At 46.6% G+C, this 23,981-nt stretch overlaps 1 protein-coding gene, 2 non-coding genes and 1 pseudogene across 4 annotated transcripts; all 4 read left to right on the top strand.

The window, feature by feature from the left end:
- The first annotated feature begins 4,621 nt into the window (after positions 1–4,621).
- RPS3 (ribosomal protein S3) lies at positions 4,622–12,241 on the top strand. The gene is made up of 7 exons (XM_003910428.5): positions 4,622–4,750; positions 5,916–6,046; positions 6,867–6,960; positions 7,561–7,655; positions 9,213–9,400; positions 9,862–10,058; positions 11,108–12,241. The coding sequence occupies exons 1-6, from the start codon at positions 4,721–4,723 to the stop codon at positions 10,053–10,055; spliced, it is 732 nt and encodes a 243-aa protein (XP_003910477.1). The 5' UTR covers positions 4,622–4,720; the 3' UTR covers positions 10,056–10,058; positions 11,108–12,241.
- LOC116269877 lies at positions 5,616–5,763 on the top strand. The gene has a single exon (XR_004177687.1). It is a non-coding gene; the product is annotated as a small nucleolar RNA SNORD15 (small nucleolar RNA).
- LOC116269876 lies at positions 9,611–9,756 on the top strand. Its single transcript, XR_004177686.1, has one exon. It is a non-coding gene; the product is annotated as a small nucleolar RNA SNORD15 (small nucleolar RNA).
- Positions 12,242–19,318: 7,077 nt separating the features above from the next.
- LOC101002071 lies at positions 19,319–20,794 on the top strand (annotated as a pseudogene). The gene has a single exon (XR_637547.3). The product of XR_637547.3 is annotated as an SIN3-HDAC complex-associated factor pseudogene (transcript).
- Positions 20,795–23,981: the final 3,187 nt, after the last annotated feature.

The raw sequence follows: 23,981 nt of genomic DNA, 5'->3' as shown, positions 1-23,981 counted from the left end.
TACTATATTGCCTTTTTCTTATAATAGTCTTAGACAGAGGAAGGGCAGTATGATCAAGACAAAGGCTTCCTTCATGGACGTTCTCCTGGGACTGGGGGGTGACACTCAGGCAGGCAGCCTCCTGGCATCCCTGGGGAAGGGCAGCAGATGAGCTACCACATCATCAAGAGGTGGCATTTACCTCAGAGAACTTGCCACTGTCTGATCCTCAGCTTTGAGCCTCCAGAATTTGGTTTTCTGAACATCCCAGATAAGATACAGCATGTGCAGGCAAATTCATATTAGTTCCGTGCTACAAGGAACTATCTAAAAACTAGAATCCATGCATTTATTTGTTTGCTCTTCAAACTTTGACTGACACTGGGCCTGAGCCTGTCCAGATCCAAGCTTTGAATAGAATGAATAAAATAGGTTCAGTCCAGGCTCTTACAGAACCTACAGTCTACTGAGAGAAACACATAGACCATTCCAACCCAGTGAGATGAGTGTTACAGGAGGGGATGCACAGAACACTATTGAAGCAATGAGAGGAGGCACAACCCTGAAAAAGTGGTGTATTTAACATGTGGGCAGCAGGGAAAGGAAAGAGTCAGTATGAAGCGAGATGACCATGAGCAAGGGGGAGAATGATTGCTAGAGCAAGGTCTCAAGGAAACAGAACTAAACTGGGACCAGAACACAATGGGAAGGCTGGCCTTGGGAAGAAAGATGGTCTCTTTCCTAAGCCGGGAAGGAAGGAGGAAAGGATAGCCAGGAATACACAGGATTATAGGATGGGCAGGAGGCAGTTTCTGGCTGTACAATCTATTAGGGGGCCAAGGGGCTAGGAGGGAGGTTGACTTCTGAAAGTGAGGAGGTTCTGGGGTTAAAGCTTTGTCAAATATTATAATAGGGACTGTGGGAGAATGTGAGGCATATGGGAATGAGGAAATAGAAGTGATTCACTGAGAGGGTCTAGGAGCCTGCTGTGATTTTACTCTCATCCCAGCACACAACGGCGGGTGCTCTCCTTCAGCGCCCACATCTCTAGTGAAGACATAGGGAAGTCAGGCAGGTGGATTTACCAGGCTCACGTTTTCAGCAACCTGGCACCACTCTATAGACAGACCAAGGAGCTGGATGAAGAGGTGCATGAAGAGCAGAGAGAGAGAACAGATGGACGGGGAGCGGGGTGGGGGGGGGCAGTGGGAATAAAAACAACCTATTCCTAGGTTCCTCATCTCGGTAAGGGTTGTCGCCAAGCATTCACGACTGAAGTCAGAAACTAGGGCATCTGCTGGGTGCAGTGGTTCATGTCTGTAATCCCAGCACTTTGGGAGGCCGAGGCGGGTGGATCATCTGAGGCCAGGAGTTCGAGACCAGCCTGGCCAACATAGTGAGACCCTGTCTCTACTAAAACCACAAAAATTAGCTAGTGATGGTGCGTGCCTGTAATCCCACCTACTCGGGAGGTTGAGGCAGGAGAATCGCTTGAACTCGGGAGGCAGAGGTTGCAGTGAGTTGAGATTGCGCTACTGCACTCCAGCCTGGGCGACAGAGGGAAAGTTTTTCCTAAAAAAAAAAAAAAGATAGATCCACAGCTACCATCTCTTTGGTTCTTTGGTTCGTCCACTTCTCTTTTCTTTTCTTTTCTTTTTTCTTTTCTTTTCTTTTCTTTTTGATGGAGTCTCACTCTGTCACCCAGGCTGGAGGGCAGTGGTTTTGACCATGGCTTACTGCAATTCCACCTCCCGGGTTCAAGAGATTCTCATGCCTCAGCCTCCCAAGTAGCTGGGATTACAGGCGTGCACCACCACACTTGGCTAATTTTTGTATTTTTAGTAGAGATGGGGTTTCACTATGTTGGCCAGGCTGGTCTCAAACTCATTACCTCAGGTGATCCACCCACCTCAGCCTCCCAAAGTGCTGGGATTACAGGCGTGAGCCAACGCACCCAGCCACTTTTTGTCGTCTTCCCTGGTCCCTCTGCTCAGCTCCTGTAGAACTCTGTTAATTCCATGATTATAGGACAGGTCACTTTACATCAGAGTTGTTTTAGTGCTGGAGTTAAACACTCCAATGGCTTCTAGGACCAGAAAATAACTGAGTGATGCTGCCAGGGAGTGTGGCACATTGGAAAGCCTCTTTTGGTATAACGGGGAAGGAGAGCACTGCCCATGAAGAAATGTGGGTTCACTATTTTGCTAGATATTTCTATATTCTTTTTTTTTTTTTTTTTTTGAGATGGAGTCTCGCTCTGTCACCCAGGCTGGAGCGCAGTGGCGCCATCTCACCTCACTGCAAGCTCCGCCTCCTGGGTTCATGCCATTCTCCTGCCTCAGCCTCCCGAGTAACTGGGACTATAGGTGCCCGCCACCACGCCCGGTTAATTTTTTTTTTTTTTTTGTATTTTTAGTAGAGACGGGGTTTCACCGAGTTAACCCGGATGGTCTCCATCTCCTGACCTTGTGATCCGCCCACCTCAGCCTCCCAAAGTGCTGGGATTACAGGCGTGAGCCACCGCGCCCGGCGATCTTTCTATATTCTTAAGAAAAACCTGAAATAGTTTTAGAGAGAAATACCCTGACTTTTACATGAAGAAAACTATTCAAACTTAAAACTGTTATTGAAGTGTTTAGGGGTAGAGTTTACCAATGTCTGCAACTTACTTTGAAATGCCTCAAAAGATGTATTGGTGGGTGGCTACAGGGATGAGTAGATATATGATAAAGCAACAGCAAAATATTAGTTGTAGCATCATTCTCAATTCCCCCTCAGCTTGGTGATGCATACATGTACAGTTTTTCCAACTGTTCTGTAAGCTTCATAATAAAATGAACAGACATTTAATTTTTTTTTTTTTTTAGACTGAGTCTCACTCTGCTGTCCGGGCTGAGTGCAGTGGCACAATCGCGGTTCACTGCAGCCTAGACTTCCTGTACTCAAGCAGTCCTCTCACCTCTGCCTCCAGAGTAGCTGGGACTACAGGCACACACCACCACACCCGGCTAATTTTCTTTTTTCACTTTTTGTAGAGATGAGAGTGTCTCATTCTGTTGCCCAGGTTGGTTTCAAACTTCTGGCCTCAAGCAATCCACTTGCCTTGGCCTCCCAAAGTGCCGGGATTACAAGCCTGAGCCACTGCACCTGGCTAGAATTTTTTTTTTAATTGAAAAAGAAGGCCGGGCGCATTGGCTCATGCCTGTAATCCCAACACTCTGGGAGGGTGAGGCAGGTGGATCACTTGAGGTCAGGAGTTCAAGACCAGCCTGGCCAACGTGGTGAAACTTCATTTCTACTAAAAATACAAAAATTAATGGGTTCGTGAGGTGCACCTGTAATCCCAGCTACTCAGGAGGCCAAGACAGAAGAATCGCTTGAACCTGGGAGGTGGAGGTTGCAGGGAGCTGAGATCATACCACTGCACTCCAGCTTGGGCAACGGGAGAGAAAAGAAAGAAAGGAGAGAAAGAGAGAGAAAGGAGGGAAGGAGGGAAGGAAGGAAGAAGGGAAGGAAGGAAGGAAGGAAGGAAGGAAGGAAGGAAGGAAGGAAGGAAGAGAGGGAGGGCTGGAGGGAGGGAGGGCGGGCGGGCACACGAGCCACTCTCTGGGACTTCTGTTACAAATTGTAATGGACTTGATGAAAGTAAGGTGGAGTAAATGAAAACAACATAAAGGGCACAGAACACAGTCCCTAGGACACTTAGTAAATATCAGGTTTTATTATCATTTGGAATGGAGGAAATGGGCACAGACTGGGGGACATTCTTTTTTTTTTTTTTTGAGACAGAGCCTCACTCTGTCGCCCAGGCTAGAGTGCAGTGGTGGGATCTCCACCCACTGCAACCTCCACCTCCCGGGTCCAAGCAATCCTCCCACCTCAGCCTCCTGAGTAGCTGGGATTACAGGTGCCTGCCACCACGCCCAGCTACTTTTTCTATTTTTAGTAGAGACGGGGTTTCACCATGTTCGCCAGGCTAGTCTTGAACTCCTGACCTCAAGTAATCCGCCCGCCTTGGCCTCCCAAAGAGGAGTCTTGAATGAATTTCACTGAGGGATTTCAGCAGATTTTCATTACAATGTCCACCCTGAAAGTGTAGGGGCCAGAGTTCCACGCTGGTTAAACTCTGTTGCTGTGTGAACTTATACCTGTAATTTCCACCTCTTTACCTCGCATTGCTTGTTTTTAAACTATGAGAATTGAACTCGCGGCCGGGCGCGGTGGCTCAAGCCTGTAATCCCAGAACTTTGGGAGGCCGAGACAAGCGGATCACGAGGTCGGGAATCGAGACCATCCTGGCTAACACGGTGAAACCCTGTCTCTATTAAAAAATACAAAAATCTAGCCGGGCGAGGTGGCCAGCGCCTGTAGTCCCAGCTACTCCGAAGGCTGAGGCAGGAGAATGGCGTAAACCCGGGAGGCGGAGCTTGCAGTGAGCTGAGATCCGGCCACTGCACTCCAGCCTGGGCGACAGAGCAAGACTCCGTCTCAAAAAAAAAAAAAAGAGAATTGAACTCTAAGATCCTCTGAAGTCTATCTAGCAGTCCTGCTGGTCGAACCCCCTTTGCTGTTCCTGCCTACACTCTTCTTTCCCTTGACGCCTTCTTTACGTAAAAACTACATTTCCCATGAGCATCCATAGGCGTCCACGTAGCGCAGCCCTTCGTCGTCGCTCGCGCCCTTTATACTCACTTCCGCCCGCGAGCCACTTCTTTTTCTTTCGGCGGAGCGCGGCGGCAAGATGGCCGTGCAAATTTCCAAGAAGAGGAAGGTGAGCCTCTGGGGACTGGGTTTGGGGAACGACTGCGCCGCGCGGGTCAGGGGCTTCTCGGGTGCCACCGCGAGGCCTGTAGCTCCGTGCCCTGCCCTGGGAAGCGGCTTAGGCTTCCTGGCATTCCCACGGGCCGCGGATGGCGGTGGATTGAGTGAGAGGCCCGAGCCAGGCGGGCGCTGTGTGGCCGGGTAAGGGAGAGACAGGTTTTTCTCTGGTTCCGAGTGAAGCGCAGAGAGATGGGGACCAGGCGCCCCTTCTGTCCCAGAGAAGGCGTTTGTGAGCATTTTTTGGTCAACGGAATTAGTAAACGTGGTATTTTGAGGGCGTGTGTCATTTCCCTCATGTCTTATCCCATGGTTTTGGGAAGGGGAGGCAGCAGTGTATACTTGTCTTCTTACTGGTCGAGTCTGGGTACAGTCTGCTGGTCCCACGACCTCAACATGAAGGGTTACTGACGATTGCTTGCTCTGTCTGATAACCCCGGGAGGAAGCTGCCTCGGATTTAACGCTTTGTTATTCCATGGGAAAGAACTGTGTAAAAATCATTAGCTTTAAAAATAGACAATTTGTCATTTCGTATACCTACACTTCGATGTTAAAATTAAATCCACAACTCTTGTGAGTTAGGATTTTCCAGCTCTGTTTACGGTTAAAACCACAGGTACCGTAAGGCCAGATAACATGGCTGGGATTCTTTAGACGGTCCAGGTTGTGTCTGCAAGTGAGAGAGCTTATATGTTAAGTTCACTATATATTCTGTTCCTTCACAGTGACAAGTACAGTGTCTTTGCTGTGCTGAGTGAAGTGTAAATAGGCTATTTTAGAGCAGTTTCTTGTTTTGCATGTGGAACTGTTTTAAACCCTTCGATGAAGAGATGATGACGAGTCTGACTTGGGGGTGTTGCCTTCGCCCAGGTTGCCTACTCTGTGCTGCATTCTGTGGCACAGTTTAAACGGCCCTGGTTGAAGTAACTTCCTAAAGATGACCTAGAGGCATTTGTCTGAGAAGGGTTGCTGCACTCGTGTTGGAACAAGGGTTTGGAACCATTGGTTGGAGGTATTTAGTTTTGGGGAGGGATGCATTGACTAATAAGACACTGGCTCAGGCGAAAGTGAGCCTACACCGATGTCCTAATTTTGAACTTCGCTTTTTTTGGATTAGTTTGTCGCTGATGGCATCTTCAAAGCTGAACTGAATGAGTTTCTTACTCGGGAGCTGGCTGAAGATGGCTACTCTGGAGTTGAGGTGCGAGTTACACCAACCAGGACAGAAATCATTATCTTAGCCACCAGGTAAAACTCACTTGACTGGCCATCACCTATAATTGTTGTAAATGCTAAGTTGGTTTATTCCTTTTTTTTTTTTTTTGTGAGACAGAGTCTTGCTCTGTCCCCAAGGCTGGAGTGCAGTGGTGAGATCTCTGCTCACTGCAAGCTCCGCCTCCCAGCTTCCTGCCATCCTCCTGCCTCAGCCTCCTGAGTAGCTGGGACTACAGGGGCCAACCACCATGCCCGGCTAATTTTTTGTATTTTTAGTAGATTCGGGGTTTCACTGTGTTAGCCAGGATGGTCTCAATCTCCTGACCTCGGGATCCGCCCACCTCAGCCTCCCAAAGTGCTGGGATTACAGGCATGAGCCACCGCGCCCGGCTGGTTTGTCCTTTGTGAACTTAAGGGGATAGACAGCCAGTGAGTCTGGGCTTAGTGAATGTAATTGCTTCTTAAAAGCTGGATTTTAAGGCCAGGCATAGGATCGCTTGAGCTCAGGAGTTCAAGACCAGCCTGGGCAACATGCGGAAACCCCCTCTCTAAAAAAGATAAAAAAGGGTGTGGTGGTGCATACCTGTGGTCCCAGCTATTGCAGAGGCTGAAGCAGGTGATGGCTTGAGCCCAAGAGGTCCAGGCTGCAGTGAGCCATTGGTGTGATCCAGCCTGGGTGACAGAGAGAGACCCTGTCTCAAAAAAAGCTGCATTTTGAAAATTTAACTTTAGTTTATGTCAATGAAAATTATATGCTTTGTGGCAGAGATTTTGCTACCACATATATATGCAAGATTTAAAGTTAAATCTAGCATTTGTGAGAGTCATGAATTGTCACTTTTTCCCCGCCCAGAACACAGAATGTTCTTGGTGAGAAGGGCCGGCGGATTCGGGAACTGACTGCTGTAGTTCAGAAGAGGTTTGGCTTTCCAGAGGGCAGTGTAGAGGTGAGTGATTCTGGCGTATGCCAGAGATAATGGCTCTTCAGAATGATAACTTCTAAAAACTGGGAGACTTTGTTCATTACAAATGGACTGATACAACTTTGTTGAAATTCTCTTAATGAATAATGGGCTTAACTTTGTAAGCCTGTTCTGCTAATGGCTGATAGTTAAAGGATTTTACATTCAACTTGGGTATAGAAATGATGCATATGATGGATTGACTATTCCCATTGGTGTACTTGGTATGGCCAAAGGAGCCAGGGTGGGAGGGCAAGGAACCTGCACTGTGTGTAGGTGGTAGAAGTGCTTTAGGAATTGAGGGATACTGAAATTATATGCTGTTTGTGATGGTGTTGTGCAGTCTTTTGGCCTCCGTAGGCCACATTGGAAGAATTATCTTGGGCCACACTACTGGTAGCGCAAAAAATCACGATGTTCAATTTTTGTTGGGCCACAATCAAAGCCATCTCCTGGGAAGCATGCGGCCTCTGGGTTGGGCAAGCTTGGTCTAGAAAGTGATGCTTGTGTGACAAATGCCAAATTTTCAACTTTCAGTTGAAAACAGTGGTGATGGTAACAGGATGTCCCTTCCTTCCTTTAAAGCTTTATGCTGAAAAGGTGGCCACTAGAGGTCTGTGTGCCATTGCCCAGGCAGAGTCTCTGCGTTACAAACTCCTAGGAGGGCTTGCTGTGCGGAGGTAAGTGTCCTGAGATCTAATGGTCATGACCTTTTGTGTGTATCAAAATATATGTCTCCTGTTTGTTGATTAGCAGATGAACTGTTATAAAGTGACAGGATCTGCTAGTCTCCCAGGATTATAGTAAGATACTAAACCATGCCCTCACTGAACTGGCAGACTAGCAAGACTATGAAAGCAGTGAGAACCATAAAGGGTGGTCAATGCTGTAATGGAGAAGTGTTCTGGGTGCTTTGGGAGTTCAACACAAATAGAACTGTCCAAGGAGGGGACCAACTCCTGTTGGTCTTCTCGAGGAGGCTTTACAAAGAGCCCTGTTGGGGAGTGCGGTGGGCAATGAAGAATAATTAGGCCTGTTACTGGGTGTGTGTTATGTATCCCTAGGTAGAAGTGCCTTAGTACTTGTGGGATACCATGAAACTTCAGTAGGAATCATTTGGATCTACTTAATGTGTTCACTCTTAAAATGGTACTCTGAAGAGATAAGATAGACCTGATGTGAGAGAGCTTAAAATCTAGACACTTAACCTCTGAGTTGCATGCAGATAGTAATGTGAGGGTGTACTGGTAAGATTTCAACAGGAAGTTCTTTGTGCAGTTTGACTGTAAAGGCATTGAAATGCCTTGCCTAGAGGAATGATAGGAAAACTGTGCTGTAGGAAGGTTGACTGGTAGGGATGGGTAGTGTAGACAAGGCTGTAGGTAAGGACCTAGAAAAGACTGCTTACCTGGTTCGAGTGCCCGCTACGCACTTAGAACAATGGTTCTCAGAAGATTAGTGCCAGTCCTAGACCCACCAAATAGGAAACTGGATGTGTGACTCAGCAGTCTGTCTTAGTAACCCTTCCACCTGCTAGTTGCACACATTGAAGCAAGTTAATGTACTTCTGAGCCTGGCATCTACTATCTTCTAAGGTGGATCATTATACCACCTCTTAGTTGTGGAATATTAAGATAATGTGAAAGGGCCTGGAGGTGGCTAGCTCTCCAGTTAGTATCTCGCAGAGTGTAAACTACTGAATGAGTTGGGGGGTAGGACATATTTTAAAATGTTTTATCAGCATTCTAATAGCAAGGTAGCCAGGATCCTAGGTGGGTTAGCTTTCCTAGTGAATGAGACTTCGGAGGTTGCAGAGTATTACAAGGGACCACAAAGTGGGTAATTGGAGTTTTAAAATGTGGTTCTCAATTTTGATTATATGTGAGAATCACCCAGGGAGCATTTTTAAATACATGTGCCTGTACTTTGCCCATTTAATTGGCCTAGAGTAGGGCCTAGACATCAGGGTTTCTTTTGTTTTTTATTTTAGCCTTCCGAGGTGATTCCAGTATGCAGCCAGAGTTGGAAAGTACATGTTTAGGAGCTTGACATACTTGATGAATATTACCCTAAGATTCCGTGTGATAGGTGTGGAAGAGAATTGGTATCATTGGGGCCAGACTCCGGTCAGATTTATTCTCCATTAAAGGAACATTGAATACTAAGTTTTTGTTTTGTTTTTTAAACTTGGTGGAGGTCCTTGATAATAACACAAGTGGATCTCTTTTCTTCTAAAGGGCCTGCTATGGTGTGCTGCGGTTCATCATGGAGAGCGGGGCCAAAGGCTGCGAGGTCGTGGTGTCTGGGAAACTCCGAGGACAGAGGGCTAAATCCATGAAGTTTGTGGATGGCCTGATGATCCACAGCGGAGACCCTGTTAACTACTACGTTGACACTGCTGTGCGCCATGTGTTGCTCAGACAGGGTGAGCAGCTGAGAGTGCTTGTCAAAGGGCATTTGTGGATAGATTTGGTTTTCCACAGGCATCTAAAAATTTGGGGGAGTTTATCATGGAAGCAGCTGGGTATGTTCATATTCCTTGGTATATCGATTACCACATTGATCTGTAAGAATCAAATTGCTGAGACCTGTCAGATCCAAGAGTTGGTTTGTCTTTTTTAGCCATCTGTGTACCCTTCAGTGATGACATGATGACGAGTCAGAAAGGTCACCTCCTGCTCTTGGTCCTTGTCAGTACCATGTTCTGTGGTGCTGTGCATGAGTTCCTTCTGCAGAAGTGTCCTATTCATTGATTGATTTAGAGGCATTTGTCTGAGAAGGGACCAGACCCAGGAGTGCTTGAGTAAACTGCTTGCTGTCTTTGGTCTTTTGTGATGGGGGCCGGTGAGATCCCAGCTGTGTGCTAACAACTGTGGTGTCCTCTAGGTGTGCTGGGCATCAAGGTGAAGATCATGCTGCCCTGGGACCCAACTGGTAAGATTGGCCCTAAGAAGCCCCTGCCTGACCACGTGAGCATCGTGGAACCCAAAGATGAAATACTGCCTACCACTCCCATCTCAGAACAGAAGGGTGGGAAGCCAGAGCCGCCTGCCATGCCCCAGCCAGTCCCCACAGCGTAACAGGTATGTCTGCAGGGGCAGGGGCCTCTTGGGGCAGAATAGGGTCCTTCCTAGTCTTTCTGTTAATACTTGTATCCCACATTCTGGTAAGCATTTGGTGAATAAAAATTGCATTTATTTACTTTATGTGGGAGAATACAAGTTGAAACCTGGGGTCTATTTAACCCTCAGTTCCATTGGGACAGGTGTTTGCCTTTATTTTCAGAAGTTCCTGCTTTCACTCGTGTGTATGAAATGAAATAGGTTTCCCTTCTCTTATTTGCTCAAGTTTTTTTTTTTTTTTTTTTTTTTTTTTTTTTTTTTGAGACATACTCTTGTTCTGTCACCCAGGCTAAAGTGCAATGGCACAATATTGGCTCACTGCAACCTCTGCCTCCCGGGTTCAAGCAATTCTCCTGTCTCAGCCTCCTGAGTAGCTGGAATTATAGGCATCTGCCACCAAGCCCAGCTAATTTTTGTATTTTTAGTAGAGACAGGGTTTCACCATGTTGGCCAGGCTGGTCTCGAACTCCTGACCTCAGGTGAACCACTGTGCTCAGCTGCTATGGTCAACACCTGGGGTTTTTTTGTTTATAGGTGTTGTGTCTTTAGGTGCCTTGTATTTTTTTTTTTTTTTGAGACGGAGTCTCGCTGTGTCGCAGGGGCTGGAGTGCAGTGGCTGGATCTCAGCTCACTGCAAGCTCCGCCTCCCGGGTTTATGCCATTCTCCTGCCTCAGCCTCCCGAGCAGCTGGGACTACAGGTGCCCGCCACCTCGCCCGGCTAGTTTTTTGTATTTTTTAGTAGAGACGGGGTTTCACTGTGTTAGCCAGGATGGTCTCGATCTCCTCACCTCGTGATCCGCCCGTCTCGGCCTCCCAAAGTGCTGGGATTACAGGCTTGAGCCACCACGCCCGGCCGCCTTGTATTTTTTTATATATAAAAAAGGACAAACCCTTATGTATTTTATTAATGTTGCTGCAAACCCTCAATGGGAGTGTGTATCCATTTGGTAAATAAGGAACTTAATAACTCTGGTAAAGTTTCTTACTTTTGTGCTTTATTTGGTTTCAGGGTCTCCTTGGCAGCTGTATTCTGGAGTCTGGATGTTGCTCTGTAAAGATCTTTAATAAAATCTGGTACAAAGACGCAAGGCCTGAATAGACTGTTTAGTATTCAGACTGAGGGGCACGTTGGCCTCTGGAGCATTACATATCTTCTTGGTACTATATTTGAAGTATTTGCAAGGGCCAGAACTGTCTAAGACCCAAGCAGAGCTAACCAGAGAGATATCTTTGTGTGATAGTGAAGACTGATAGCAAGCAAGGCAGCACCTTGATTCGTTGTCCTGTAGTTCAGGGTTATAGGTTTAGAAGAGGGCTATATTTGAGTTTTTCCTATGCATAAGGCGATCCACGTTGCATATAGAAAGTGAACATAAATGGTCATTATATTTTGTGTCATGCTGTGCTCTAAGTATTCTTTACATATGTACTCGTTAATCAACCTCTCTAAAGTGTAAAGGAAATTTGCTTGTGCCACTGAACTTAAGATTCAGAAGTAAATTTGCCTAAGCAGTATAAAGCTATCATTAGAATCCACATTCCTAAGTTGTGTTCTCTTAGGGGATCATGGAACCAGTCATTGGTACTACAGGCCATTATGTTCTAGAGAGCTGTAAAGAACATTTAAATTGTCTCTGATTTTATCTGTCAGTATTTTGAAGTATTTTCTGCCAGTGTCTGTATTTTACAAGAAATTGGGCACTATTTTCTCAGGCAAAACTAGTGAGGGACAGGTTGGCTTGAAAATCATACAAGACTGATGATAAATCACAGTCTGGTTGATCACAGAGGGGAATTCCAGGGATAGCTATTATAGTCCTGGAAGGCCAAATCCGGTGGCTGCTTCCTGGTGATGCAGCCTGGCGGGTGAGATAACCCTGGCTCCATAGACCGCTTAGCAGGTGCTGTGATTATTTGGTTGTCTTCTCAATTAGACTGAGCTGCACATGGTAAGGGCTTAATATTTGAGGTAATTATGTAGGGCGCACACTCACAAGTTACCTGCCCCCTTCCCTTTTTGACTCATAAATGGGTCATCTTAACAATTAAGTGTACACTTCTATAGTGATAGCCCTCTGTCCAAGGGTTTTGCATCTGTGGATTCAACCAACTTTGGATCAAAAATAAAGGATGGTTGTGTCTACTGAACGTGTAGACTTATTTTCAAAATATTTTCTTATGTTGTCACTTTCTTGTACACTGCAGTGTAACAGCTGTCTGTAGCACGTACATTAGATATTAAAAGTAATCCAGTGAAGATTTAAAGTCTTAAGGATGTGCCTAGGTTATCTTAGGTGTAAATACTCTACCATTTTGTATAAGGAATTTGAGCATCTGGGGATTTTGGTATTTGAAGGGGGTCATGGAACCAATCATTGGTACTGCAGGAAGACTGCTGTATATTCTCATTGTGCATCAATCTCCAGACCTTCATCTTGCAGATGTGCTGCCCCTCCCTCACCTTTTTGAAAGAGACTTTGATGGTTATACAGATTCCTGTCTTTTTTTTTTTTTTTGAGGTGGAGTTTTTCTCGTCTACCAGGCTGGAATGCAGTGGTGCTATATCAGCTTACTGCAACCTCTGCCTCCCAGGTTCAAGTGATTCTCCAGCCTCAGCCTCCCGACTAGCTGGGATTACAGGCACCCGTCACCATGTCCAGCTAATTTTTGTATTTTTAGTAGAGACGGGGTTTCCCCATGTTGGCCAGACTGGTCTCAACTCACCTCAAGTGAGGCCGAGCACCTCGGCCTTCCAGAGTCCTGGAATTATAGGCATGAGCCACTGCACAGCCAGTTGAACTTATTTGAACATCTGCAAATCATTAAGTACTGGGAACAGGTTAAGACTGTACTGCGCTGTACTTTAGATTAGGTGATCTTTTAAATTCCTCATGAGTTTTCTTGAGTCCACTTGGAAGTTCAGCCGGTAGGAGAAGGTAGTGCTGTTAATTCCCACTAGGTGTTGCTGTTAACAAAGGAAGTGTGCAGTAAGAGTAATAGCTTAAGGAGAAAGAAACGTAATGAATTGTGACAGAAAAGTATGTAGATTATTAGCATATAGATTACTGAATTATTAGGAGAAAGTGCTGTTAATTACCACTAGGTGGTGCTGTGATAAAGGCAATGTGCAGTAGGAGTAACAGCTTAGAAATAAAAATTGTGACAGAAAATTATGAAGATTATTAGTGTATAGATTACTGAATTATCAAAGTGAACACCCCTATGTAACCATTTAAAAATACCAAAATGTGTCTGGCTGTGGTGACTCACACCTGTAATCCCAGCACTTTGGGAGGCCACGGCAGGTGGATCCCTTGAGCCCAGAAGTTCCAGGCCAGCCTGGACAACATGGTGAAACCCTGTCTCTATGAAGAGATTTTAAAAATTTGCCAGATATGGAGGCTGAGGTGAGAGGATGGCTTGATCCTGGGAGGTGGAGGTTGGCAGTGAGCCATAATTGTGCCACCACACTCCATCTCTGTCTAAAAAAAAATAACCCCCAGATTTGCCCCCTCGTATCTAAGAAGGTATGGGAGGCCAGGTGCAGTTGCTGATGCCTGTAATCTTTAGGAGGCTGAATGGGAGGGTTTTTTTTTTCTTTTTTTTTTTTTTTTTTTTGAGACGGAGTCTCGCTCTGCCGCCCAGGCTGGAGTGCAGTGGCCGGATCTCAGCTCACTGCAAGCTCCGCCTCCTGGGTTCACGCCATTCTCCTGCCTCAGCCTCCCGAGTAGCTGGGACTACAGGCGCCCGCCACTGCGCCCGGCTAGTTTTTTGTATTTTTTAGTAGAGACGGGGTTTCACCGTGTTAGCCAGGATGGTCTCGATCTCCTGACCTTGTGATCCGCCCGTCTCGGCCTCCCAAAGTGCTGGGATTACAGGCTTGAGCCACCGCGCCCGGCCTTTTTTTTCTTTTTGAGACAGTCTTACTCTGTCACCCAGGCTGGAGTGCAGTGGCACAATCTTGGCTAACTGCAGCCTCAGCCTCCCAAGTAGCTGTGATTATAGATGCCCGCCATCATGCCTGGCCAATTTTTGTATTTTTAGTAGAGGCGAGGTTTCACCATGTTGGCCAGGCTGGTCTCGAACTCCTGACCTCAAGTGATCCGCCTCCCAAAGTACTGGGATTACAGGCATGAGCCACTGTACCCAGCCTAGTCTTCTACATCTTTTTCAGAAAACGACATAAGACAAACGTAGAGCTCAGGTGAGCACTTGGTAACTAGAGTATTTGAGACAGGGTCTGGCTCTATTGCCCAGGCTGGAGTGCAGTGGCAGTGGCACAGTTTCACTGCAAACTACCTCCTGAGCTCAAGCCATCCTCCCACTTCAACCTCCTAGGTAGCTGGGACTACAGGCACGTGCCACCACCCCTGGCTAATTTATATATTTTTAGTAGAGATGGGGTTTCACCATGTTGCCCAGTCTGGTTTCAAACTCTTGACCTCAAGTGATCTGCCTGCCTTGGCCTCCCACAGTGCTGGGAATACAGGTATGAGCCTCTGTGCTTGGCATTTACCTTGATTTTTAAAGTAATTGCCTCCCTAGACAGTATAATAAAAAGTACTAGCAAGTATTTTTATTTTATTTTTGAGTCTCGTTCTATCACCCAGGCTGGAGTGCAGCGGTGGGAGCTCAGCTCACTACAAGCTCCGCCTCCCGGGTTCATGCCATTCTCCTGCCTCAGACTCTGGAGTAGCTGGGACTACAGGTGCCCGCCACCACGCCTGGCTAATTTTTTTGTATTTTTAGTAAAGACAGAGTTTCACTGTGTTAGCCAGGGTGGTCTCGATATCCTGACCTCATGATCTGTCTCGGCCTCCTCCAAAGTGCTGGGATTACAGGCGTGAGCCACCGCGCCTGGCCTGTATTTTTAAAACTTAGTACGTCTTGGCCGGGCGTGGTGGCTCATTCCTGTAATCCAGGAGTTTGAGACCAGCCTGGCCAACATGGTGAAACCCCATCTCTACTAAAAAAAAAAATTGGCCAGGCGTGGTGGCGGGCATCTGTAATCGCAGCTACTTGTGAGGCTGAGGTTGCAGTGAGCTGAGGTTGCAGTGAGCCGAGATTGTGCCACTACACATTGTGCTTGAACTCAGGAGGCAGAGGTTGCAGTGAGCCAAGATCCTCCAGCTTGGAGGACAGAGTAAGACTCTCAAAAAACAAAACTTGGTATATCTTTTTTTTTTTTTTTTTTTTAAGACGGAGTCTCACTCTTGCCTAGGCTGGAGTGCAGTGGTGCGATCTCAGCTCACTGCAACCTCTGCCTCCTGGGTTCAAGCAATTCTCCTGCCTCAGCCACAGGAGTGCTGTTCAGTAGAGGAGTTTAGTGGTTCCCTAAACTTAGCCGCTATTGGAGAAGGTGGGAAGACCTCTGAGGTAATTCTTAAAGGCCTTGTGGCTCTTGGTGAAGCAGTCTGACGTTGTCAGTGTCCTGTAGGAACAACCATTCAGCCTTAGGTGGTGCTGAACACAGCCAGAGATCTTAGCTTGTAATCTGTAGTTACAAGTAGCAAGTAGTGCAAGTAGATAGAATCCTGCTGCAGTAGTGGTCATGGCCCCACCCTCAGGGCTGCAAAAGGCTTCCAGTTAAATATCCAGGTCAAGCTCGTCTACAGCACCCTTGAAGGAAAGGCCAAACAAGGACTCACCTTTTCCTCTGTGCTTCTGTACCTGGCTGTTTACACTGCTTGCACCCTTGTGACTGACTCCAGTAGAACTCCGTTGAAATTTGCCTTTGTGAAGTCTTCCCTGATCTGGCTTTTGCTGTTATGGCCTGATTTATGTCCCCCCAAATTGTGATGTTGAAGCCCTAACCTCCAGCATGACTATTTGGAGATAGGGCCTTTAAGGAGGTATTGTGGCACTGGCTTGGCTCTTGTCATGGACTCTATTGCCTTTCCTGGCTGGACCTCTCTGCAGCTCCATCTTTCCTACTTCCACAGTTGGGGCTTGATGAATGAGGAGAGATTTGCTTACTTATAGCTCTCCTGAATGTTCTTCAAGCCAAGGCTATCACTACTTCCCTCTGTTCCTTTCCAGTTGAAAATAGGGTTTGGAAGAAGAGGGCAAGAAGAGGCATTGAACATGCAGATGGGGGTACATACTGCCCTCAGGGACTCCTGCCACCACCCATCACACTACCAGCTCTCCCATCCTCCACCCCATCAGTGATCCCAAAGTAATTGGATGTTCTCTGCAGGAGAGTAGGAGGCTCAGACCAAAGGAGCCAAGGCTGAGGGCCAGGGGTCACAGGAAAGCTCGAGAGTCATTTTCTTTCTGTCAGGGCTTCAGATATAAAATCTGATTACCAGTGAAATAAAGATGACACTAGTCTATGTGTTTTTATTTTTATTTTATTTTTCCTGAGACAGAGTCTCACGCTATTGCCCAGGCTGGAGTACAGTGGCGTGATCTCGGCTCACTGCAACCTCTACCTCCCAGGCAAGTGATTCTTGTGCCTCAGCCTCAAGAGGCTGTATGAGGCACACGCCACCATACCCAGTTAGTTTTTGTAATTTTTTGTAGAGATGGGGTTTCACCATGTTAGCCAGGCTGGTCTTGAACTCCTGGCCTCAAGTGATCCGCCCGCCTCAGCCCCCTAGAGTGCTGGGATTACAGGCATGAGCCACCATGCCCATCCTGTTTTTATTTTAACTTGTGAAAATTACATGTGTTCCAAATATTTTAAAACAAGTTAGTCTATTCATAAACATGGTAAAAATTCAAGAGTACAGAAAAGAAAACCCCTCTCCCACTGCTGAGCTCACCCTCTGCAGAGGCGCTCTCCACTGTTTCTTGTATATATTTTTTTGAGACGGAGTCTCCCTCTGTCACCCAGGCAGGAGTGTAGTGGTGTGATCTCAGCTCACCGTAGGCTCTGCCTCCCGGCTTCACACCATTCTCCTGCCTCAGCCTCCTGAGTAGCTGGGACTGCAGGTGCCCGCCACCAGGCCTGGCTAATTTTTTGTATTTTTAGTAGAGATGGGGTTTCACCATATTAGCCAGGATGGTCTCAATCTCCTGACCTTGTGATCTGCCCATCGGCCTTCCAAAGTGCTGTAAAGTGCTGGAATTAACAGGCGTGAGCCACCGTGCCCGGCCTTTCTTGTATATTCTTAAAGAGATACGCTCCATGTATACATAACTGAGTGTGTGTGTATTTTTATCTTTTCCCAGATGCTATTTAAGTATGACAATACTGGCAGCTTAATGCACAATTTGTTCAGAAGCCATTTTAGAAAGAGGCCTGCCCCCTCAGGGTAACCTCATCACAACAGGATTTTAGAGAAGACTGCCACATTGGAGGCAAGAACCCTCTGAGCTGGATGCTGTCCACAGCACGTTAGGTATTGTATCTGCAAGCAAAAGGAGAAACTGGCTAACAAGCAGCACAGAACTTTATTGGAAGGCTCTCAGGTAACTCAGAATCTGTGAGAAGCCTGGAAAACTCAGCTCTGAAATGAGATCTAGGGAGGCTGACATCAGGGAACACAGCCAAGGTTATGACTGAAAAGCAGTCTGGTATAGGATGTCATCACCAGACTCTCCCAGTGAATGATTTTTCACCTGTCCCTTTTTCTTTGTGTCACTGGGAGGTTTAAAGTTGTGGGTGAGAGCATCTGATTGGCCAAGCCTGGTGTCTGACCCAGCTGTTGAAAAAGATAGCTTTGGTTTCTACAGTGGAAATGAGGCCCAGCCTAGTGCCTTACTCCATGCACTTCTCCCCCAACTAGGTAAGGTGTTGATGCTTTGTGGCGTTGTGAAATTGTCCTTGAAACCCACTGGTAGAAATATGGCTATTGGCAACATGGAGACAAAGGCTGACGCCTTTCATTGACTTCTCATCAAAGGTTACTGTTGGCTAGGCGCGGTGGCTCACGTCTGTAATCCCAGCACTTCAGGAGGCCGAGGTGGGCGGATCACGAGGTCAGGAAATCGAGACCATCCTGGCTGACAGGGTGAAACCCTTTCTCTACTAAAAATACAAAAAATTAGCCGGGTGTGGTGGTGGGCGCCTGTAGTCCCAGCTACTCCAGAGGCTGAAGCAGGAGAATGGCGTGAAGCCAGGAGGTGGAGCTTGCAGTGAGCTGAGATGGCCGTCTCAAATAAAAAAAAAAGGTTACTCTAGTCTTGAGGTTTCCTGGCAGCTGGTGACAGACTGGGAGCTGGGAGCTGCTTAACTGATGAGCTTGCCCATCAGTCAAAGAGAACACCTGCTAGTAATGTGAGCTCTTGGGGACAGACCCAAAGGGTGAGCCAGAGTCAGGGATGGAACCACCACCATTAGCGTAGAGAACCAGGAGAAGCACAATGTATGTGAGAGGACAGTGGATAAAGGGTTTTTTGGGGGGTCCACTCCCAGACAGAATCTGGGCTGGCAAGGCTGCTGAAGCCCACAGCATAATGTGATAATCTGGAGCCTGCTACCTGCACCTGTGACCTCACCCCCAAGGGGAGGTCCAAGAAATTTCAGCCACAGACCCCACCCAGCTCACCACCTCCAGTCAGCCATGCTCCACACTGTTACCTGGGAAATGAAGCAAAGGCTATGAGTATCTCAGTGCTGCTGTGGTGGTGAGGCGAGTGGGAACACCTTCCTCTGCAGTGCTTTTACTAAGGAGACTTGAGATGTGGGGAGAAGCTTAGCATTGCAATCAGAGACCTGGGATCAAATTCTGGCACCAGCACTGATTCATTGAGTGGGTGACCTTGGACCTTTCTGATCCTCAGTTATCTCATAGGGCTGTTGTGGGAGTTAAAGGAGATGTAACTATTAATACGTGTTTCTGTGTTTCTTCTCTAGTGTTTATCATCTAGTATATTCCCTCTGTTTGGAGACGTTATAACAGCTAAGAGCCCAGCTATGGCGGAGTGTGGTGGCTCACACCAGCACTTTGGGAGGCCTAGGCTGGTGGATCAGTAGAGGCCAGAAGTTCAAAAACAGCCTAGCCAACATGGTGAAACCCCATCTCTACTAAAAATACAAAATTTAGCTGGGCACGGTGGCTCACGCCTGTAATCCAAGCACGTTGGGAGGCCGAGGCAGGTGGATCACGAGGTCAGGAGTTCAAGACCAGCCTGGCCAAGATGGTGAAACCCCATCTCTACTAAAATACAAAAATTAGCCGGGTGTGGTGGTAGGCGCCTGTAATCCCAGCTACTCGGAAGGCTGAGGCAGGAGAATCTCTTGAACCCGGGAGGCGGAGCTTGTGGTGAGCCGATACCGTGCCACTGCACTCCAGCCTGGGCGACAGAGCGAGACTCTGTCTCAAAAAAAACAAAAAAAAAGGAAAGTGGAATCTACACCTTCTCGGCCAGCGGTAGCAACTGCAGAACTGCAGGAGACAATCTTTCTAGACAAGGCAGTTGAGGAGGAGGGAGCGCTTGAGGGGGACTGGCCTGGCGTGCACTCCGCACCTCGGGGACGTTATTGAGTGTGGAACGGCTGCTTTTGGAAGACTGTTGCCCAGAAGAAAAGATGTTTAGTTTTCACAAGCCAAAGATGTACCGAAGTATAGAGGCCTGCTGTATTTGCAGAGCTAAGTTCTCCAGTTCTCAATTCACTGACAGTAAACGCTATGAAAAGGACTTCCAGAGCTGTTTTGGATTGCATGAGACTCGTTCAGGAGACATCTGGAATACCTGTGTCCTGCTTTTGAAAAGATGGAAGAAGTTGCCAGCAGGATCAAAAAAAAACTGGAATCATGTGGTAGATGTAAGGGCTGGACCCAGTCTAAAGACTACATTGAAACCAAAGAAAGTGAAAACTCTATCTGGGAACAGGATAAAAAGCAACCAGATCAGTAAACTGCAGAAGGAATTTAAACGTCATAATTCTGATGCTCACAGTACCACCTCAAGTGCCTCCCCAGCTGAATCTCCTTGTTACAGTAACCAGTCAGATGACGGCTCAGATACAGAGATGGCTTCTGGTTCTAATAGAACACCAGTTTTTTCCTTTTTAGATCTCACATACTGGAAAAGACAGAAGATATGTTGTGGGATCATCTATAAAGGCCGTTTTGGGGAAGTCCTCATTGACACACATCTCTTCAAGCCTTGCTGCAGCAATAAGAAAGCAGCTGCCGAGAAGCCAGAGGAGCAGGGGCCAGAGCCCCTGCCCATCTCCACTCAGGAGTGGTGACTGAGGTTTTTATGTAGAAGGGGAACAAAAAAAAAAAAAACATCTAAATTTTGAAAAGACCACAAAGCAACAAACTGACCCTCTGTTTTGTTTTTGTTTTTGTTTTTTTTTGAGATAGAGTCTTGCTCTTGTTGCCTAGGCTGGAGTGCAGTGGCGTGATCTTAGCTCACTGCAACTTCCGCCTCCCGGGTTCAAGTGATTCTCCTGCCTCAGCCTCCCAAGTAACTGGGTTTATAGGTGCCCACCACCAGACCCAGCTAATTTTTTAGTTTTTGTAGAGATGGGGTTTCACCACGTTGGCCAGGTTGGTCTCAAATGACCCTCCTATTTTTAACTTGGATATCTGCTATTCTGCCAAAAGACAATTTCTAGAGTAGTTTTGAATGGGTTGATTTCCCCCAGTCCCACAAACTCTGAAGCCAGTGTCTAGCTTACTAAAAAAAGAGTTGTACATAATATTTAAGATGCTGAGTATTTCATAGGAAAGCTGAATGCTGCTGTAAAGTGCTCTTTAAGTCTTTTTTTTTTTTTTTCTTTTAATCCCCTTCTAATGAATGAAACTAGGGGAATTTCAGGGGACAGAGATGGGATTTGTTGTATGATAAACTGTATGTAGTTTTTAGTCTTTCTGTATTGAGAAGCAGTGGTTGGGGCATTTTTTAAGATGGCTGGCTACTCTTGTTTTCCCTCACGATAATAAATTTGTCATAACTCAGTAACATGGACTTGCCCCTAGAGGTAGTTGTTGATAATTCTGAAATATTAAGGTCTTGCCAAGCTTCTGATGATTCAAACCTGTACTACTGATTATTAAGCAGGACAGATTGAGCTTTCTGTTGCAAATACCTTGGAGGAGAAAGTAATTTCTAAATATACAGAGGTAACTTGACTATATATGTTGCATCCTGTGCCTCCTTTCATATTAATATTTGATAAAGATTTTAGTTTATGTAAAACTTCTAAAGCAGAATCAAAAGCTCCTCTTTGGGAAATGGCAGGTCTTTAGGACAGGCGAGACCCCGTATGAATAGTACCAAAGCATTACCGCATGGTAGAGAGCACACTCTATTAAAAATGTTAAGCTATCTGAAAAATAAAATGTGCAAGTCTTCAGGATGGCACAAAACAAAGGTTAATGCTTCTTGGGGCACATTTCTTAGAGGGCTTGCTGAGTGTGTACATATAATTGACTTTTGTTTGTGTTACATGACTTTGATGACCATTGAAAATCTGCACAATTCAGTTTCAGCTCTGGATTACTTCCGTTGACCTTTGTGAAGGTTTTTATCTGTGTAGAATGGGTGTTTGACTTGTTTTAGCCTATTAAGTTTTTATTTTCTTTCACTCTGTATTAAAAGTAAAATTTACTAAAAGAAAAAACAAAAAAAATTTAGCCGGGAGTGGTGTGGTAGCATATGCCTGTAATCCCAGCTACTTGGGAGGCTGAGGCATGAGAATTGCTTGAACCCAGGAGGCAGAGGTTGCAGTGAGTCGAGATCGTGCCACTGTACTCCAGCCTGGGTGACAGAGCGATACTTTGTCAAAAAAAAAAAAGACATCAACACTCATTGTGGAAAACTTGGACAACAAAGGAAAACATGGCTAAGAGAAAAATAAAAAAGAGCCCAGCTCTTCAAGCTGGACAGTTTGGATTCAGCATCAGGTATACAACTTAGCAGTATGGGCCCCAGCACATCAGTTACCTCCCTGTGCCTCCCTTTGGTCATCTGCATGTAGAGTGCTTAACACAATGCCTGACCTATCACAGCAAGTGCCCAATTAGTGCTAGCTGTTACTATTACCACTACTTAAGCATATCCTCTTGGATTTTAATAGCTAAATTCATGATATTGGATTCTCCCCATCCCAACTATATGTACCCTGACCACAGGTGCCATGCTTTCTGCTTCTACTGAAAAGTGGGCATAGCTGGGCAGATAATCATCCCCATTTTACAATGGTGAATTTGGCCTTTTACTGTGTGCCTTGTTCCATTTTCCTCTTGATTATTTCTAATTTTTTTTGTTTGAGGTGAAGTCTCATTCTGTCACCTAGGCTGGAGTGCAGTGGCATGATCTCGGCTCACTGCAACCTTCGCCTTCTGGGTTCAAGTGATTCTCATGCCTCAGCCTCCCGAGTAGCTGGGATTACAGGTATGCACTAGCACACCTGGCTAATTTTTGTATTTTTAGTAGAGACGGGGTTTCACCATGTTGGCCAGGCTGGTTTCGAACTCCCAACCTCTGGTGATCCGCCCACCTCGGGCTCCCAAAGTGCTGGGATTACAGGCATCCATCTAGTGATTATTTCTGATATCTGATGTTGCTGTGTATAAATGCAGCTGTTGTATTTCAAAGTAGGGCCTGCCAACATGAGACAGGAAAACATTGAAGTATCGTAGAGAGTTAATAGTTTCAACCTCAGAGATTGTTTTTCTTACTGTTCTCCTCAGGGACATTAGAGTTTGATAATGTTTTATCTACCAAACCATTCTCTCTTTTTTTTTTTGTCCTTATAATACCCAGATTGGTATGACTCTCTGTTATTAACCAAAGCTACATTTATAGCGTAAGCATGACCATGGTGAGAAGATAATTGTTATATGCCCTGAGCTTTCTGTAAACATTTAATCTCCTGACATCCCTTATAGTGGACACATTTCATTACTAACTTCATTTTACAAGTTTAACCCATGCAGTACATATTAGGGGGAGTTGGTGATTTTTCTTAGGCTTTTTTTTTTTTTTTTTTTTTTTTTTTTGAGACGGAGTCTCGCTCTGTCACCCAGGCTGGAGTGCAGTGGCCGGATCTCAGCTCACTGCAAGCTCCGCCTCCCGGGTTCACGCCATTCTCCTGCCTCAGCCTCCCGAGTAGCTGGGACTACAGGCGCCTGCGACCTCGCCCGGCTAAGTTTTTGTATTTTTAGTAGAGACGAGGTTTCACTGTGTTAGCCAGGATGGTCTCGATCTCCTGACCTCGTGATCCGCCCGTCTCGGCCTCCCAAAGTGCTGGGATTACAGGCTTGAGCCACCGCGCCCGGCCTTCTTAGGCTTTAAGAAATATTGGCAGGGTATGGTGGCTCACATCTGTTATCCCAGCACTTTGGGGGGCCAAAACGGGAGAATCCTTTGAGCTCAGGGGTTCAAGATCAACCTGGGCAACATAGCCAGACTCCATCTCTAAAAAAATTTAGGCAGGGCATGGTTGCTCACGCCTGTAATCCCTGTACTTTGGGAGGCTGAGCCAGGCAGATCACGAGGTCAGGAGATTGAGACCATCCTGGCTAACAAGGTGAAACCCTGTCTCTACTAAAAATACAAAAAAAAATTAGCCGGGCATGGTGGCGGGCGCCTGTAGTCCCAGCTAGTTGGGGGACTGAGGCAGGAGAATGGCGTGAACCCGGGAGGCAGAGGTTACGGTGAGCCGAGATCGCGCCACTGCACTCCAGCCTTGGCGACAGAGCGGGACTCCATCACATACACACACACACAAATTTAAAGACTAGTCAGACTTGGTGGCACATGCCTGTAGTCTCAGCTACTGGGAGGCTGAGGTGGGAGGATCACTTGAGCCTGGGAGGTGAGAAACATTGGCTGGTCTCCTGGCCCCTTCCCAGAGCCACAGCCCCAGGCCCTTGCTTTCTGAGGTGCTGCTTGTCCCAGGGGACTCAACTGCTGATGGTGTGCCCCAGGTGCAGGATATTGCCACCGGAAAGTACACCTGTAAGGGGATGCTGGGG

Source organism: Papio anubis, chromosome 12 (genome assembly GCF_008728515.1).
Source record: "Papio anubis isolate 15944 chromosome 12, Panubis1.0, whole genome shotgun sequence".
Lineage (NCBI taxonomy): Eukaryota > Metazoa > Chordata > Mammalia > Primates > Cercopithecidae > Papio > Papio anubis.
Note: the sequence above shows the minus strand (reverse complement) of the source record. Positions and strands in the feature narration are given on the sequence as shown.

Bases quoted from the DNA above. Each gene is read 5' to 3' on its own strand.
- RPS3 (XM_003910428.5), top strand. From the start codon at position 4,721: ATGGCCGTGCAAATTTCCAAGAAGAGGAAG. The intron at 6,047-6,866 runs GTAAAACTCACT...TTCCCCGCCCAG, and splicing joins ATCATTATCTTAGCCACCAG to AACACAGAATGTTCTTGGTG. The intron at 9,401-9,861 runs GTGAGCAGCTGA...GGTGTCCTCTAG, and splicing joins CCATGTGTTGCTCAGACAGG to GTGTGCTGGGCATCAAGGTG.